The 17,166-nt window shown below is 44.6% G+C and overlaps 1 protein-coding gene across 2 annotated transcripts in view; it reads right to left on the bottom strand.

The window, feature by feature from the left end:
* The window catches only part of SALL3 (spalt like transcription factor 3), a 60,919-nt gene that overhangs the window by 26,146 nt on the left and 17,607 nt on the right, over positions 1-17,166 (bottom strand). The window contains exons 2-3 of one of the 2 annotated variants that reach the window (XM_078687565.1): positions 13,654-16,590; positions 13,097-13,437 (exon numbers count right to left, since the gene is read on the bottom strand). In XM_078687565.1, coding sequence (XP_078543691.1) covers positions 13,097-13,437; positions 13,654-16,590 — 3,278 coding nt within the window. The remainder of the gene's footprint in view (positions 1-13,096; positions 13,438-13,653; positions 16,591-17,166) is intronic. The other variant, XM_078687567.1, reaches the window with a different exon arrangement.

Genomic DNA, 17,166 nt, shown 5'->3' with positions numbered 1-17,166 from the left:
TGGCAGTCAACCTGTGGGCGCAGCGGTGGCGGTGCTACAGGCGTACCGCCAAAGTCGTAATAATGCCCTAAGCCTCAAAGTATTAGAAAAAATGGCAGCACGAAATTACAGTTGAAAATAAGATCCCCTGCATTACATTCTAATTTGGAACTAAAGCATTGAATATTAACATTGATATGAACATCACTTAAAAAAAAGAACAGTCACTGACATTTTTCCATGTATTTGCATGTGCTTTCGGATATTTTCCCATGCGCTATTGTCTGCTTTGGACTCTAACCCATTTCTAATCAACGAGTCATATTGTGCTCAATTAGAGACACAATAGAGCAATAGACTTATGGTGTAATGTCTATATTCAACAATCTTTCGGACTGATGTAGCAATACATGTAGATAATAATCTTAAATTCACTTCTAGCATGCTGTCTACGGTTCTAAGATCAGGCAGGGCTTGAAATCTTGGCTATTTAGACAATGATCTCCAACTGTTTCTATGCAGTCTTTTTCAAAAGGTAGAGCCTAGACACCTCAGGGTACATGCCGCGCTTTATAAATCTTTATTTCATTTCATTTCTAAATCTTCATTTCATTTCATTTCTGGCAGCCACGGCTAGTGTGTGTTTCAAGTTCTGAAGACTCCATCTTAAATGTTGTGGCAATTTCAATGGCCAACTGTGGAGTGCCGTATCCAGTTCTACTGCCTACTGAATGTTTGATTTCCAGCTTTGAAGGTACTCTGTGCCACACTGAGCGAATTTTGGGACAAAGAGAGCAATTTGAGAAATACTACTGGCGGCTGCCTCAAATCACACACGAAGTCATTAGGAAGCTAGAACTGAATGGCTAATTAGATTTAACACCGACCCTGTGCAAAACGTTCACCCGGGTATGCATGTTGGAAGATGCAGCCGCTTAAAATAGCACAATCAGAACATTACATTAGTGGCTACACATTTCTCCCGCCTTTCACTCGCCATCTGATTTCTGACTGCAGATACATAGAGGCACAGACCTCTATCACTATCACTTATTATGCCTCTAACACCTATCCCCTGGGCCAGAGTGACCATTTATACCATCAGACGTTTTCCTAAGTGGGATGGCTCCATTGGAAGCTGGTACTAGAGGTAATAGAGAGTGATAGAGGTGGGAAAGAAAGAGACAAGATAGGAGCGGGGCCGGTTTGAAGGTTTGTGCCAGGGCGGCTTTTTGTTCCCAGTCCGACTCTGTCCTGTCTTTCACACTATGTTGCAGGCACTGCCTATAAGCTAGCTCAGTGGGGTTACATGGCTTCTTTTTTGTCTGATTATCTCATTGTTTGAAAACGATTAAATATGTCTTCATGTTTCATGTTTCTCTGTAGCAGTCAAGGGCCAATGTCAACGTTTTTTAAATTTAGATTCAGATGTGTAAGTTTTATAGGAATTTTTAGATAATTACTGTTACTTCTAGAACAAAACATCTTTCTACTTACACTCACATCCACACCACATGCAGTAGCAGAGCAAGTTTTCCAAGCATGCATAAAGCAGATAAACCATAGCAGCATGACGATCTTCCATCACTACACACAAAAGCTACCGAATGGCTAATAGCTTCTACACATAGGCAGCTTTCAGTAGGTCCCCCATGCTTTCTTCATTTTTCCAACAGCAGCCAGTCAACACAGGACCTCCTCGCTGCCTGCCTCATCTACAAGTCACGCACAGAACCACTCCCATTGCTTGAACCCTTCACTGTATCCTCTGGCACCAGGGATCTTTCCCATGTACTACCCCACAGCTCCTCCTCGGTGTCTCTGCAATATTAGTTTATCCCTGCCTGACGACACCACAGCATCTGTACTGTGAGAGTAGTCTCCACTGTCTTACCGCCGAGTATGCCATTCTTTCAACTGCACTTTTTTTGTTTGTAAGCATAAGAGTCTATATTGTACCATGATCCGAACGCTTAAAAAATATATATTACAAAAAAAGAGAATGCCATTCTTTCAGCAGCTCGCTCAGTATGCTCTTTCTCTGCCTTACCACAGCACCCTCTCCTTAAGCTCTCACAATACCTCCTCTATAAATCTATAAATCAAAACATAGTATAACTGCATTTTCTCTTTACTTGGTCACTGAAGATGGCTGCAAAGAGGCTCACAGCTGGAGAGGTGGCTTTAAGTGAGACGCAGGGGATCTGCATCGCAGCACCTTCCAGGGCAGGGCAGTACAAAAGGAGGAAAAAGGACTACAGAACAACAATGAGGAGCAGATTGAACCTCTGCAGCACGACAACAGAAAATAAGTGGCATGGGTGTGATGTTAAGCAATGGACACGCTAGAGGCACAGGCAGAATTTGTGAAGGAAACCCTTGTTGTTGAAAAGCAAGGGCAAGAGGCTACAGTGGCTTCAGCTCCTTTCGCATCTAGGCCACAGCACTACTTCAGGTTTAAGTGTGGATGTGCACATAGGCTAATTATAGAATCTGCATACCGCAATGGGCAATGTAGAGCACTCTTTAGCATATTAACGATATGTGAAACATCCAGCTCCTTCCTTGGCCTAGTCGTGCCATTTCTGGTACAGCCAGAGCACGCATTGCCACAGAGGCTCTAAACCCAACTACGCTAACATGTAAACAAAATACGTGGAACTGTGTGGGGCACATATGTTGCCTCCAAAGCCTTCCCTTTCTTAAAGCTTCTGTCCAAAGTGAAGAAAGCGTTGAGCTATGAAAGTTGTCAATGTCAATAGAAAGCAGCGAAGGTCTGGAATGGAGAGACTGAAAATAGCTGGATCAAGGCAGCAAAACATTGTACCACAGCAGAATAACTTAATTTTCTGTTTATGCTCAGATTAGGGATATCCAAAGTTGAGTATTCAGATGGGGCACATGGATGAGTCACTGGATACATACGAAATTCAATAGAGAAATACTGGGAGGCTGTGGTACACCTGATGGAGGAAGCGATGGGGCAACAGATTAATTGCAATATCAAATTTGCCCTCCTGAATGTATGAGGCCCTACTAACTTAAACTCCAGGGAGAGCGCATGGGTTACCTTGGGGTTGATGGTGGCAAAAAGAAACATCGCAAGATTTTGGAGGGCTCAGGGTCCACCCAGTACAGCAGAATAGGTAAAGATATGGACTGGTGTATGGTCACGGAAAAGTCCATATACGAAGCCAGGGGGTGAATAATAAATGGTCGCAAATATGGGGGCAATGGAATGTCTACAGGGGAGATATGTGAACCTCCAAGATCGAGAGAGGATATTATCAGTGGGACCTAACTATATACAATTGGAAAATGTTACTTTTATTTCGAAACACTCATGTTTCAATGTACCACTTGCAATGCAACACCTATTGCCAATCTGTGTGTAACTTGGTTACTAATGTGTCAGGCCTTGTTTTCCATTAAAAAAAAAAAAAAAAAGAGAAAAAAAAGAAATTCAATAGAAAAGAGGAAAGTGGAAAGGCAGTGCAAGAGGTGCTTGAGAGAAACACATTGTAAGCGCGGCTGGCCTTTAGTATGGGCGAGCTGGGCCCAAGGCGACAATCTTCTGAGGGGGCACATGGAGCAGTGCGCATTAAGGTTATGCCAACAGCAGAGCTCTTCTCATCTTGCTCCAGTCTTGTACTTGTCCCTCCCTGCTTGTTTCTGTATGTTTTGCCAGTTTAAAGTGGTTTAAGTCCTTTATTATCATATGGCGGGCAATCTTTTTAACACCCCTTTAGCCCCCTTCATTGTCCTCCATTCACCCATTGTCGCTGCTGGCACACATCTACAAAACCATCATCTGCGTAAGGCAGCCAAGTTATTAGTGATTTAGGTGAGCTGGGAGATATCCTAGGATGATTGTGTTCAGGGGCCAGTCCCTGCTCATCCAGGCACTGACCAGTGAACACAAAAGGAACCCCCTGTCGCCTAATTTCATGTACTACCGCCATCAAGGGCGCCACATTTCTCTCAGCCCATGCCAGGGCGCTATCAAAACCACTTTGTTTCTTTGGAAATATGTGCTTCTTTTTTCATTAGAGTTACCTATTGTGCTGGGTCTTTATTTTTGGTTTGAGTGAAAGAAAGCATTTTCCTTTCGTAATAGATCTGATGATAAATCTTTCTTTCAATACTCATTGCTGGTGTGACATCAGATAGGCAACTAGATTATGAAAAGTGTGTTAAAGTGTTGATAATTTTAACATGTTTGAGTTAAGTGAAATTCCCTTGTTCATTAATAAATCTTGAAGACATGATTAGCTGAAATAGGCACACCGGAGTCCCCTTTCTTTAAAAATCTAATTCCCGTGCTATTTGGATTGTAAGATTAAGTAAAGTAGAGCCTCATGAATGTAAAGACTATAATCTGCAAGGAGGTGAGACTAAAGACAGCAGCAAGTCCTAAACCTCCCACATATCCAATTTAGTAAATGTGCCTTTTATTATGCATATCAAAGGTTAGATGCATCTGAAACTAAAGGAGACACTGTTTATTAGCAAGTGGTGATTCTCTGTGTGTGTGTATTGACTCTTAACCTGCGATATAAGAAATACAAATACCCTACCTCTGCAGTTTATCTATTTTCAGAATGCAGTATGATGCTTTACTCGGTTCTGCCCTGTTCTCTCTAATGGCTGCCTCGTCTAGAGCCTTCTTGCTGCTACTCCTATACATGAAGCAGGGGCGGCTCCTTCATTAGAGCAGAGGAGTGTAGCCCCACGTAAAAATCCTCCCAAAGATGAAAAATAAAATGGTAATTAATTACCATTTTATTTTTCATCCTCTGTCCCGAGGCAAGCGTCAGGGCAGGGGCGGGGCCGCTGCTGAGTGACAGCAGCATGTCACTCAGAAGGGTGGAGAGTGGGCTGGCTGGGCACTGTTTAAAGTGCGCATGACTTATTGGCCAGCCGTCTTGAAATGACCAGCCACACATGCGCACTTTAAAACTCCCAACCCTGCTGTCTTAGGTCAGAAGAGTTGAGAGTCTTAAGACAGCAGGGTTGAGAGACAGTGTAGGCCTCCACGGTGCTGTGGAATGCAGAGTGAGGCTGCTCCCACCAATCCTGGCGCTGCTCACATGCTGCATGTGAGCAGCCCCAGGATTGGGCAAGAGAGTTCCAGCATCCAGTTGCAGTGACGGAGAGGACCGGAGCGAGGACGTTGTGTCGAGTCAGGTAAATGTAAATGTAGTTGAGCTTATATAGCGCACAGCTACCCGCAGTGGGTTTCCCGGCGCTTGCTTAGGGAACCCTTCCTGGTATTCCCCTGTGAGATAGCAGGGTATCCACAAGGTGAAAGTCAGGCATCCCGCCGCGAGGGGCCGTTGTGGAGATTAAGCAAGCTATTGCCCAGAGTCGCAGAGTGTGAACCCGTGAGTCGAGGAGGCACCGGGGCGAGAATTATCGAGTCCGTGGAATTTTTAGCCCAAGATCCCGCCGAGGCGGGGAATTGAACCCTGGTCCAGGACCGATCTCAGCTTCCGGGTCTGCTGCCTCTAACCCCTGAGCCACACTTCTCCAGGTAAGTTTTTTTTTTTTTAATATTCCCCCTTGTGCACACACCCGCCTCCCCCATCCTAGTTGATGCAAGTCACCACTGACATGATGACATGATGTGACGTGTTGCTCTAACGCACATAATTTAGTTTTCTCAGGGCTGATTTAGTGGTCTAGTGACCTGGCTAGAAGCTGTCCTTAACTAGTATTGGCAAAGCCAACATGTCTTGCCTTTGAAAGTCTTTAGCTGACTTGTTGCTTTGCCAGGGCTTGTTGCCAATGCCGACCAGCTTCTGCATAGAGGAAAAAATGCTTGTTGGCAATGCAGAAGAGCTTTGAAAAAAAAAAAAAATGGGCGATCCAAGCATGATGACACATTTGCACAGGTTTACCCCCACATGCACATGTATGTGTCATGAGGCTTCCTCTGCATTTTCTAAAAAATGTATTTACCCTTCCACGACGATTGACATCCCTCTTGGAAAGACAAATTAAAAAACAATAAAAAGTGCGCAAAAGAGAACTGTAGAGAAATCAATTGGCTGTTTGTACACTGCAGCTGCTGTGCCTTTCCACCAAACAAATAAATATAACTTTAACCCGTTCCGAGCTCGTGACGGAACCACTCCGTCACGAACCACGGGTGCGCTGTGCTAATGACGGAGTGGTTCCGTCACGCCGCGGCCGCTCTGCCCACGCTGCCTGCGAGGCGGAATTAATGAGCAGCTGGTTCCGTCACAAGCATGGCGGCACCGCGTGACCCCTTCCCCAGCGCAACGGCGGAATTCCTGCCGCGGCCAAGGGGTTAAAGAGAATGGGGCTGGGAGCATGGAAGGTACCAAGAAACACAATGCCAAGAAGGGAAGAGTAGTTGTGCAATGATTGGAGTCGAGGGGTAGAAAATTAAACAAAAAAAGCAATGAAAAAAGTTGAGTGAGAATGATTGCTTCAAGCAACAGACGTGCTGAGCCACAGCAACACAGAAAGCAGGGGGAGCAAAGAGTGAAGATGGAAGCAGCACACGAGGGAGAGAGCAGGAAAACACATGACTCCCATGAGTGCTGAAAGAAAAGATAAAAGTTGTTCCCTGAATGCAAGCAGTGGGATGATACAGTTCATCCAATGATTAACTATGTAAAATAGCTATGCCCTAGGAAAGAACATACAATTGAAGAGGGAGAAAAGGCATCAAATAAGAAGTAAACAAATGAGAAAGATAAGAAAGCCAGCCAATCACGGTTAACAGCCTGACTCTAAGTCCACTGTAAGTATTTGTAAGCGAGAGTTAAAAAGGAAATGCCCTCTAGATTCGTATTTTGTTCATTGAGGACATTCTCATGGCAGAACCCAGCCAAGTGTGCAAAATTACTAAAAGGAGACCTAGCTCGCGTTTGTAGACAGCGTGTCTCATCCACGAATATTCACTGTGGCTTTTACTGATAATAAAATCCTATATTTTGGATGTGCACATGAAACAGAATTTACCAAATACCAGGCAACAGTGTGACTAGCAAACCACATGTTTTTCTTTTTTATTACATTAATGCACGTTTATCAGCTGAGTCTGAAAGTAAACATCAAGCAACGTTACAACTGCATAACCGTACTATAAGTATTGTATCAATAAAATCTGTGATCCAGATGCACAAATATACATTCGATTATACATGACCAGGGACATGAATCGTAATGCTAATGATGTTCTTATGTCGTTCACTTTATTTCCTTAAAAGATCTCACAATAACCTGACACTCACATTCTGCACTACTGTCTGGAACACGTTAAGCATAGCTGTGTAGGGGGGGGGGCAGAGAGTTAGCCCGGTATGTGAAGAAACCACAGCCTTGAGCAAAAAAGAAATGATCACGTACAGGCTTTACGAACAGCAATACCACAATGGATTATACTTGACACACTAAAAAAAATTCCAAAGTAGAAAATACTTACCTCACAGTTTTCTCACATGAATTCTACCAGGTAAAACCTAAGAGAACTTATGTGGGGAAAGTACTGACAATTTTGAGATTTGCAAATCAGAAATAGGGAAAGAAAACACGCGGTATTTAAGCGTTACCCCCATTCTGATGTGGGGTACTTGAAAGGGGATAGTGTGCTTGGCAGTATCAGTACTACTGGGACCAGAATTAACTTCCAAAATAATGGACAACTTGTACCAAGGTCCTACACGTCAGAAAAAGGTTTGCACTGGGAGCCCCACAAGGCCTACACTGCTGCTCACTCTGCTGAAGAGAAGGGAAGGCGTAGAACACATCTCCTTTAAATAGAATAGACAAGACAGATACATGGGCACTAAACGTAAATACGAAAAGCCAGGTTAAAACCAAAGGGTTGTACAATGCCTGCGAGGAGCAGGGATGCCGCGCTGCTTTTTCGAGCCTGTTGCAATGAACAGTGAGGCGCGGCGGGGATGCCTTACATTTCGTTGAGGTTCATCTAGATAAAGCAGAGACGTGGGTGTAAGTCAACCCCAAAACGACCACAGCCCACCATGCCTCAGTGTGTCAGCCGCAGGGCTTGAACATTGGTTCCAATCCATGGCCTCCTCCCCCAATTTCTCAACCAAAAGGCAAGACATGTTTATCACAAGGGCAGTCAACACTCTCACTGAACTCCCGCCTCCCCGTGGCAGGGGCGTTCCATAACCATTCTCTTTGAAGGAAAAAGACAAGGTGCTTTCCAAGTGTTAAACGGAGAGTTAAAAAAAAACGCGATTGACATGTTTCGCTAAGCTTTGGATAAATATGGAAATGAAAAATGTTTGCGCACCTCTTTCGATGCGCACTTTAAAATTATATTAAAACAAATATAATTTTGAACTTAACATGCCAACAAGTTGGGGCTTTGTCTCTGTGATGTTTTGTTTTTTGGGTGTCTGTCTGATTTTAATGGAACATAGGCAAAAGTTGCATCACCCCACCCCACCCCACCTTCGCCCCCGCTCCCAAAACACTAAAGCTGCATCTGTGAGATGTTCGATTGAGAAGACAGGAGCAGTCGCCTCGGTGAGATGAAACAGCTCGACTGTTGTCCAGTGAGGAGGGAGTAAGGGGCTGAGCTGGACACAGCAACAGTCCAGAGGCCCTGGATTACAAGACCCCTGACTGCCGGGAAAAGACCTGTGCTGGAAGGCTAAGAAAAACACCTCTGGCGTTTTTTTTTATCAGCTTGTAGTAGCAATAAAGAGCTGGTATTTCCTGTTCAATGTTGCCATGGGTGGTCTGTGGCCATGCCTGTAGCCCCCGCGCCCCCTACCGCAGAGGATTAAGGCACACCGAAAAGACCCCTTCTGCCCACCGCATGCGTGTAACTCATGAAATCATAAAATGTGGTGTTAAAATGGATGAGTCACATCTCACCACTCGTCTTGCTGTCTTCCGGTTCTTTACAATACACGCAAGAACGGCTTGCCCTCATCAAACAGCTGGGTTGGTTTTGTTCCACAATGCTAATATGAAAATAGTGTTCCGCTTTATAAATATGTTATTATGACTTGAAGGTTGAACCTGATATATGCCTCATGATAACGTGAGGAGCCTTTTTATGCTGTTTAAAGGCGTTCAAAAGATTATATGTAGCCCCTACACCACCCTTCACACGTTTTGATTTAAATCTATACATAGGCCTTTTGTTTTCGCTTCTCAGCATAAAATGATGGGTGTGCTAGGAATCTTGCATCTTATGCCTTGCTTTAGTGTTGGAAGCTTTGTGCATGTAACTAATAAGTTACTGCTCTTGCGAATTTAAAATCACAAATGGATACCTTTTTTTCTTGCCACTTTTTGATGCGATGACTATTGCTCTATTTTATGCACTTTAGTCGGACACACGTTAGCACAACTTGTATACTGTACTTATGTATGCTCCCCACGTTGAAACGTTATTTAATGCACTTGACCCCAACCAGGTTACCTCAAAGGCAGCCTAAGGTTATGCCAAAGGCGGCCTGTGTCTGGCAGAAGACTGATTTGTAGGAGCAGACACGAGAGAAGTGCGAGGAGATGTGGTGTGTGAATTATTCCACCAGAATGCATTTGCCATTGTTCCCATTTATACGGATATCCGCGGGGATGGAGAGGGGGAAATATAGTCACGTGAAGCATGACCACAGCACTGCACTATCTTTCAGGGAGCAGTGGTGAGTTAGTTAGGGAATGTAGGTAGGCCTGCTACTTTTCAGGAAGACCTTGAATGTCTTTACTGTACATTAAGGTTCCCCACAGGGCACCATAGGACAAGCCACACCGGCATATAAAAAAAATGGATTACAGACCAGGAAACTTCCTGGTATCTCATGAAAATGCAATATATTTTAAGGTGTTTTGGCAAGGCTTTGAGAACTTACGTGATGCAACATGAGACGCTGCAGGTCGTTTTTCAATAACACTGAGGGGCAAATTTAATACTGCCCCTTGCGCTGCCGGTGCGTGACACAACGTTGTGTGACGCACTGGCAGCGCAACCTGCTGCATGAGATTTACAAGCACACGTAGAGCTACCCTGCATGGCTTTACCTGTGCTTGTAATTATCACCCCTTTTCATGCAACACTTTGTGTATTAGGGGAGTGACATGGGTGTTGCTGTGGGTGATTCCATGTAACATTCATGTCCACTGATGCATTTACAGATTTACGAGCAATCGTAAATCTGGAAATGCGTCTGAATGCTATGCCACCCTAGGGGTGGCGTAGCGAGGTGCAACGAGGAGAAATGTTTTCAGTTCTCCCTGTTTTTTTTCCTCTTTCAACGCGTGCTGCATTCTACAGCACTCATTGAAAGAGGAAATCACCTCAATTGATTGTTTTTGTGCAGGAAGGTGCCCCTTCCTGCACAAAAACTACCTCCCCACGACGCAGGCATCCTTGCACCACGGTGCAATGGTGCCTGGGCCGGAGCATGACAGCAGTGTGTACGCCAGCGCAGGGGGAAGCACAGAGATGCAACATATTTTTGTAAATATGTTGCATCCTTGTGCTTCGAAACTAACGCAGCGCAGCACAGCAAAATGACTTCTGCGTTAGTTTCTTGTAAATCTGCCCCTGGGTGTCTACCAGGAAAGTAAATATTTAATAATTGTGGCTCAAAGGACCATCGTTGTAAAAAGGGCATACAGGAGTTGAAGTGCAACCCAAAAAAGTAATGGTCTTGTGACTGACAGCGTGCACTAATAGCAGAGAAGGAAATGGGAGGGACCGAGAGCGATGTGATCATTATATATTACTTTTGTAGTGACTCCTGCATTAGCAGGCAGAGTGGTGAAACCATAATGTACAATTGTAAAGTAAAACGAGGTATGGTTAACTGGAAAAAATAAAAGTGGTACAGCTGGAAAAAGACTTGTAAAAAGAAGTGGAACTTATGATAAAAAAAGGTAAAAAGTGAGATGATTCTCATTAGTTCCCTTTAACTTCGAACTCTTGGGACATATGCAATAAAATGCTGCAGTGGACGTGACACATTTAATTTCAATAGTTGAAAATATAACAGAGCAACCTATTTCACACCACATTAAGTCATCAAATAGCATGTGGACATTTCACAGATTTACTTTTTTACCATTTGGGTATGACTATTGATGGCACCTAATTCACTTCCTCTATTTTCATGCTGTCCCAGCTTTGTATAGAATAGAAACCCCAGGGTTTTTCAATAGAACACGGTGTGATCAAATATTTACGGATTACCTACACGGGGTCAAACCTGACATGCGCCTCATTGTTCAAACACAATATGGTGCACCTAGTTTAGGCCTGCATATTTACTTCCTTCAAAAAGTTATTGCTAGTGCTCTCGCCTCACTTTGCACAAGCAGAGTATAATCACACAAGACAACCAGAAACATAATAATATTAACACTAATGGCTGCTTAGACTGTAAACACTAAATTATTATAGGTATTTTTATCATCCAACTCAATGGGTCTCAATTTATGGGCCCTGAAAGGATGAATCTGGACTGCTGGAATTTGAACCTTTTAACCCCGGGTATCTGATTGGAAGCTCAGTCCAGAAACAAACACATTAAGCTCGTTTTCATAACTGTGTCTTGCCTTCCAGTGATTCAACTTTAGGCTTCTTGAACAGGCAGTAAGACTGGCAAAATCAAAATATTATGCACTGCTTCCTACAGATCTGGTGCATTTCCTTTTTTTTCTTTGTTGTCGATTTGCACACAATACTTTTCAACCCTAACAATATATTACACTGCTAAGGGTTACTGTCCTTGTGCTGTAATCATCAACTCTGTGATGATGAAGGCCAATCCACCCACAATGAGGCTGGCAGATTAGGCCCTGGTATTAGTTCAGACTTAGTTTCTGATAATCATTAAAATGCAATATTGGCGACTAAGGAAGCAGACTTTCTCAATAATGCATCATCTATTATTTCATCGTGAGTTTTCTGAATTCAGAAGTTCAGTGTGGGGGTACAGTCAAAGGCGGTGTAAAGGAACGGAGAGAGAGGTTCACTTCCCCAAAAGGGCTAACATGAGTGTGGGTGTTGTTCGATGAAGGTACCTCGCCAACACAGACCAAACAGGTAACGAGGGTCCTCACATCTGTCCACATACAACCTTCACTTACATACAATTACCCACTCTCCACTGTGAATTTGCTGTGAGTAGTTAAGAGACCTGCCTAAGTGATGAATAAGCTGCTCAAATGAACAGATTAATAACACGAACGACACGGCATCTTTTTGCTGTTGTCTGCTCGGTGGAATGGTTTGCTAATTTGCCATGCCCTTATAAAATGTTCATAAAGCTAGCAGCAAGTCATCTTCTGGTAATGCAGACCTGACTTGGGATGGTTGTTCACAAACGGAAGTGATGTCATCCTAAGCATCTTGGACTGCTCTTTCACTAGTACTCTGACACGATGCTATGCAACAAGGATTTTGAAACCTTTCTCTTGTTTTAACTTGGCCGCAATAATCAGCAGCTTTCATTTTGCCTTCTGCAACCATCTCTGTCTTCTGCTGGAGTCCAGATTCACCAGCACCAAATCTTTTATCCAAATTAACACACCTAAATGAAGAAATCCAGCACCTTAAACAAAAAAAAAGCCTTTCCTTACGCAGCCTAAAGGTCCTGGAACTACCAATCTATGCTTTGTTCCTGCTCTCTGCACTTTCAGGAACAACCCGTCAGTCACACTTCTTGCTCAGCAACTGCCCCAGGACTCATCATGTGCTCTACCTTTGTTGTCAATATACGTGCAATCACTCAGGTTGTAATGTTTTTGCCGTTTAGCTTTCTGGATGTGTCTGGCATCCTAAAGAGCCCCTAGGGGTGCGTTGAGCTGCAGAATTCATTTAAATAAAAAGAACATAATGTGACAATTCTCTATAAAGGTGTTATTACCCCCACGGAGGAAGCTAGAAATAATCTAGAGTGGTCAAACCGGGTAAAACACTTGAAAATCAGGCTCCCCTTTTCCCCGCAGAGAGAATGCTTAGTTCTTAAACATGATGCAATTAAAACCAAGACTTTGCAAGAGTGCAGACTGCCCTTCAGGCCAACTCTAGTACATTTTGCATTCCCATAGCCTTACTGGTTCTCTTTGTAAGATGTGAGAGAGTTCTCCTTACCTTCAGATTCCCTTTTGTGGTAAAAGCTCTACCACAGATTGTGCAACCAAATGGCTTTTCACCAGTATGGGTGCGTTCATGTATCTGTAGTGCACTTGCTGAGGAGAAGGTCTTCCCGCACGAGTGGCAGTTGTGCTGCTTGGGAGTCCGTCGTGGTGGGGGCGCCAGCATAGGAGAGATGCCTGGACTCATCGCGGTGTGTGGTGCAGCAGGAACCTGGATTCCAGCTGGAAGGTGGGGACCCTCAACCAATGAGATCGGCTTGCTGTGACCATTCACTTCCATTTTGATCATGGCAGGCGCAGTGCTGGTGACCAGTGTAGGAGTAGTTTGGCTGGGACCTAGAGTAAAGTTGGGTTCAAATAGCTGAGAAGGAAGCTCTTTTAATTCGTGTGTCAGCAAGTGCTGTTTTAAATTACCCATAGTGGAACACCCACGACTGCAGATTGTACAAACAAACGGACGTTCTTTAGTATGGCTGCGGTAGTGAATTTCCAACGCACTCTTACAAGCAAAAGGCTTGCCACAGACATTACAAACTGTACTTTGAAACTTACCACGATCTCTGCTCAGGAACAGCATGCTAAAAGGAGTCTCTTCCTTGATGACTGGTCTGACCGGGGTGGTAGATGTCAGGTCTAGTGCACCTCCATTTTCAGGAGCAGGTGGCGGGCTATCTGGCTTCTCTTTCTTTAACTGTATCTCTTGTGGTTCCTCTAGGTTGACTACTGCTGGGGACTTTGATCTAACGCTTTCACTATTGCTGTTTGCCGGGGACAACACATGCATGGACGATGAGCACTCTGACATGGCAGGACTGCCTGCGCTCTGGCTTTCGAGATCGCCAGCCGCTGATGATGAGTCATTGCTTAAATGGTCACTGTCTCCTGATCCGTTCTCTAAAGACTTCATGCCAGCAAGCTGCTGGGAGTTCATGACAGAGTCAATCATTCGCATCTGATTCTCGAGAGCTGCAATGCTGGAAATGACGGAAGGTGGGGATTTTGGTGAAGACCCTGGGTAGGATAAGAAAGGCTTGGAGGATTCACTTGCTGTGTCCTTTAGATCAAGATCCTCTTCCATGGAATTGTCATCAAAGTCATCATCGTAGTTGCTCAACGAGTCAAGATTCTTTTCGTCATAGGAGAGATCGGAGTCCATTGCATCTTGGAAGCCCTCTGGTAGTGGCGTGTTTGGAATCTGTCCACCCATGTGCATACGAATGTGCTGCTGGAGAACAACAGCATTTGTGAATTTCTTCTGACAAATGGGACATGAGTGCTGTACTCTGAGAGGGGGCTTTGCTCGATGAACGCCAAAATGTGTTTTCAGATTGCCTTTTGTAGTGAAGGCACGTCCACAAATTTTGCATTTAAATGGCCTTTCTCCGGTGTGTGTTCTGTAATGCATTTTGAGAGCACTCTGACAACTGAGCACACGGTGACAGATGACACACTGATTCGGGTCAGTCATCTTCTTGTCAATGTTCTCCACTAACTGCTGCAGCTTTGAGGTTTCTGATGTTTGCATAGAATCCAGCAGACCGCCGAATGGAAACTTTGCTTTGAACTGGTCAGACATGGAAGGAAGCACCGGGTTTGAGAGGCTTGTCGACACACTACTCTCTGTGGTGGTAGGAACTGGGGGTGTGGAACATGTGGAAATCTCTCCACATAGAGGATGCTCTCCTAGTCTTGCATTGGTCGGAGGCAGAAGAATGGGCTCTATTTTACTGACAGCAGATACACTAAGGGTAGGCTGTGGAGATTCCACTGTTGTTGGGATACACGGTTCAGAATTATGTATGCTAGGTGACAAGGAGTTGCACTCACTAGAGGCAGGTGATGGCCTCTGAGGGGACCTACTCATTGGAGTCATGCCCGGGGAGTCACAATAACTGCTTAGGCCTGGTATCGTAGGCGGAAGTTGAAGTCCAATCGAAGTGGGAATAGTTGGTAGTACAGGCTTACTATCCAGCCAAGTAGTTACTGGCTTTTCAGGTGGCAGAGACATTCCATATGGAATTCCAGAGCTTGTGGGAACATTATCAAGATATTCGGGAACAGGATAGGGATTCATTTGGATGTGGGGATATTTTTCTTTGTGTCTCTGAAAATGAACTTTCAAGTTGCCTTTGGTGGAAAATCGATTTCCACAAATATTACACTTGAATGGCCTCTCTCCTGTGTGTGAACGCAGGTGAATTTGTAAAGCACTGTCACTCCCAAAGACCTTGGCACAAAATCTGCACTTGTGTTTAAAGAATGGGTCTTCAGAAGTTGCCTTAGGTTCAAACACGGACACATTTGGTGGTTTTCCTTTGCGGTGCTTCATGAGAGCTGATAATGGATCTAATGCATTTGCAGTTGCAGCAATGCTAGCAAGGGGATTGGGAAAGATCACACTGTTTGACGAAGTCTGAGGTAGAAGTGGGTTTGGCAAGCTGGAAGCTGAAGTGAGAGATCCATGTCCTATAAGTGGTGGTGTTGAAGGAGGGTTTGGGGGATGTGAGCAAATGTTAACAGTGTTTGACACAGGAGGAGTTAATGAAACTGAGTTTGCAATAGTGGTGGAAGATGTGCTTGATTCAGAAGGTGCAGAAGAGACACTGCAGACTATATTTGGGGTGCTCGCTCCAGAAGTAGGCTGCGAGGTGTGCTGTAGGTTCTCAAAAGTTTGTGGTTTATTGTTACAGATTGGACCAGAAATGGTGGTTGGAGCCACTGCTGCTAAATGTAGGGCAGAATGCACCGTAAACCCTTGGAGGGGGTTTGAAGTAGCGATTGGTGCGGCCTGTGGAGGTGCTGATGCAGTCAAAGCAGGACGCAAGGGCTGACGATTCATGAGCGCCACCTGGCTGCGAATCTGCTCTATTAACTGGAGCTGGTGGATCTGCTGCTGCTGCAAGGCCATCAGCTGCTCGAGGATGATTGGAATTGCCAGTGCAGTAGGCCCTGTGTGCGCTCCACCTAGTGACCTTGCTGTCTGCGAAAACTGGGCCACTGCCACTTTAGTACTGTGCAGAGTCTCCAATGTAACATTTGTGTTTGGCATGTTGTAAGTTGTCATGGATGATGGCTCTGGAATCTGAGGTAGAGGAGTAGATGTTTGTGAGGTTTCCGCACTCTGACCACTTGACTCTGCAGAGGTTTCTACCTCCATGGGTTCGTCCTCCTTCTCGTCCTCCTTCAGCTCGCAGCTGTCATTGATATCAGTCTGAATGCTTTCCTCCGCAGCCTCGCTCTCGTCATGGTCACTGCGAGTGCTAGAGGGAGAAGGCTCCGCAAACTCTTCAGCAGCGGGCAAAGGTGCAGCGGCCTCCTCGTCGTTCATGATTAGCACCAGGGGGCTCTTCGTGCAGCTCTTCTTGTGTTCCAGGAAGTCAGTCCACTTGAAGAACTCTGCGCAGCATTTCTCACACACGTTGGTCTCTTCACTCCCACTTCTGCTCTCGTTCCCACTGTCACCATCGTCGGGACCTTCGCCTGGAACTTCTGTAAAAGCAAAAGATTGCATCAGCCACTTACTTGCAAGACAACCAGCCTTGAATTTTTAAATTTTGCACATGAGCAAGAATCAATATTTTTTATTTTGTACAAATTACCCCACTTCAACACTTCAGAGGTCTCGGTGTGTAAATGCTGGGACTCTTCTACCTAGCTAATCATTTTCCTAGCACAATCCATCAAATTATGAGGCCCTATCAATTGTGGATACTGCTTCTTAATGAAATTCCATAGAAGGCATTGATTTCCAATATTTTCATACAATTCGCAGCCACCTTGTCTGTTGACTACAAAACAAGCTTTTGATGGCCTCATTAGGATTCCCCTTCACCATCACGCTTCCTCGTTTCCAACAGAATGAGAGATGCCTTTGCCAGTTCACTTAACATTGTGAAACTAATCTGTAACCCTTCAAACTCCAACCAGCACCTGACAGGATTAGCAGGGCCGCTGTTACTCAAGTGTGCGCCTGGGCTACCTGGATTTATTATCAATATACACGGACTTTAATGTAATTCTATATAACCTTGCCAAATAAGAAGCGCCTATTTCACTTATCAAGAA

The sequence above is a fragment of the Lissotriton helveticus genome, chromosome 4_1 (assembly GCF_964261635.1).
Source record: "Lissotriton helveticus chromosome 4_1, aLisHel1.1, whole genome shotgun sequence".
Taxonomy (NCBI): domain Eukaryota; kingdom Metazoa; phylum Chordata; class Amphibia; order Caudata; family Salamandridae; genus Lissotriton; species Lissotriton helveticus.
The sequence above is the reverse complement of the archived record's forward strand: the minus strand, read 5'-3'. Positions and strand labels throughout refer to the sequence as shown.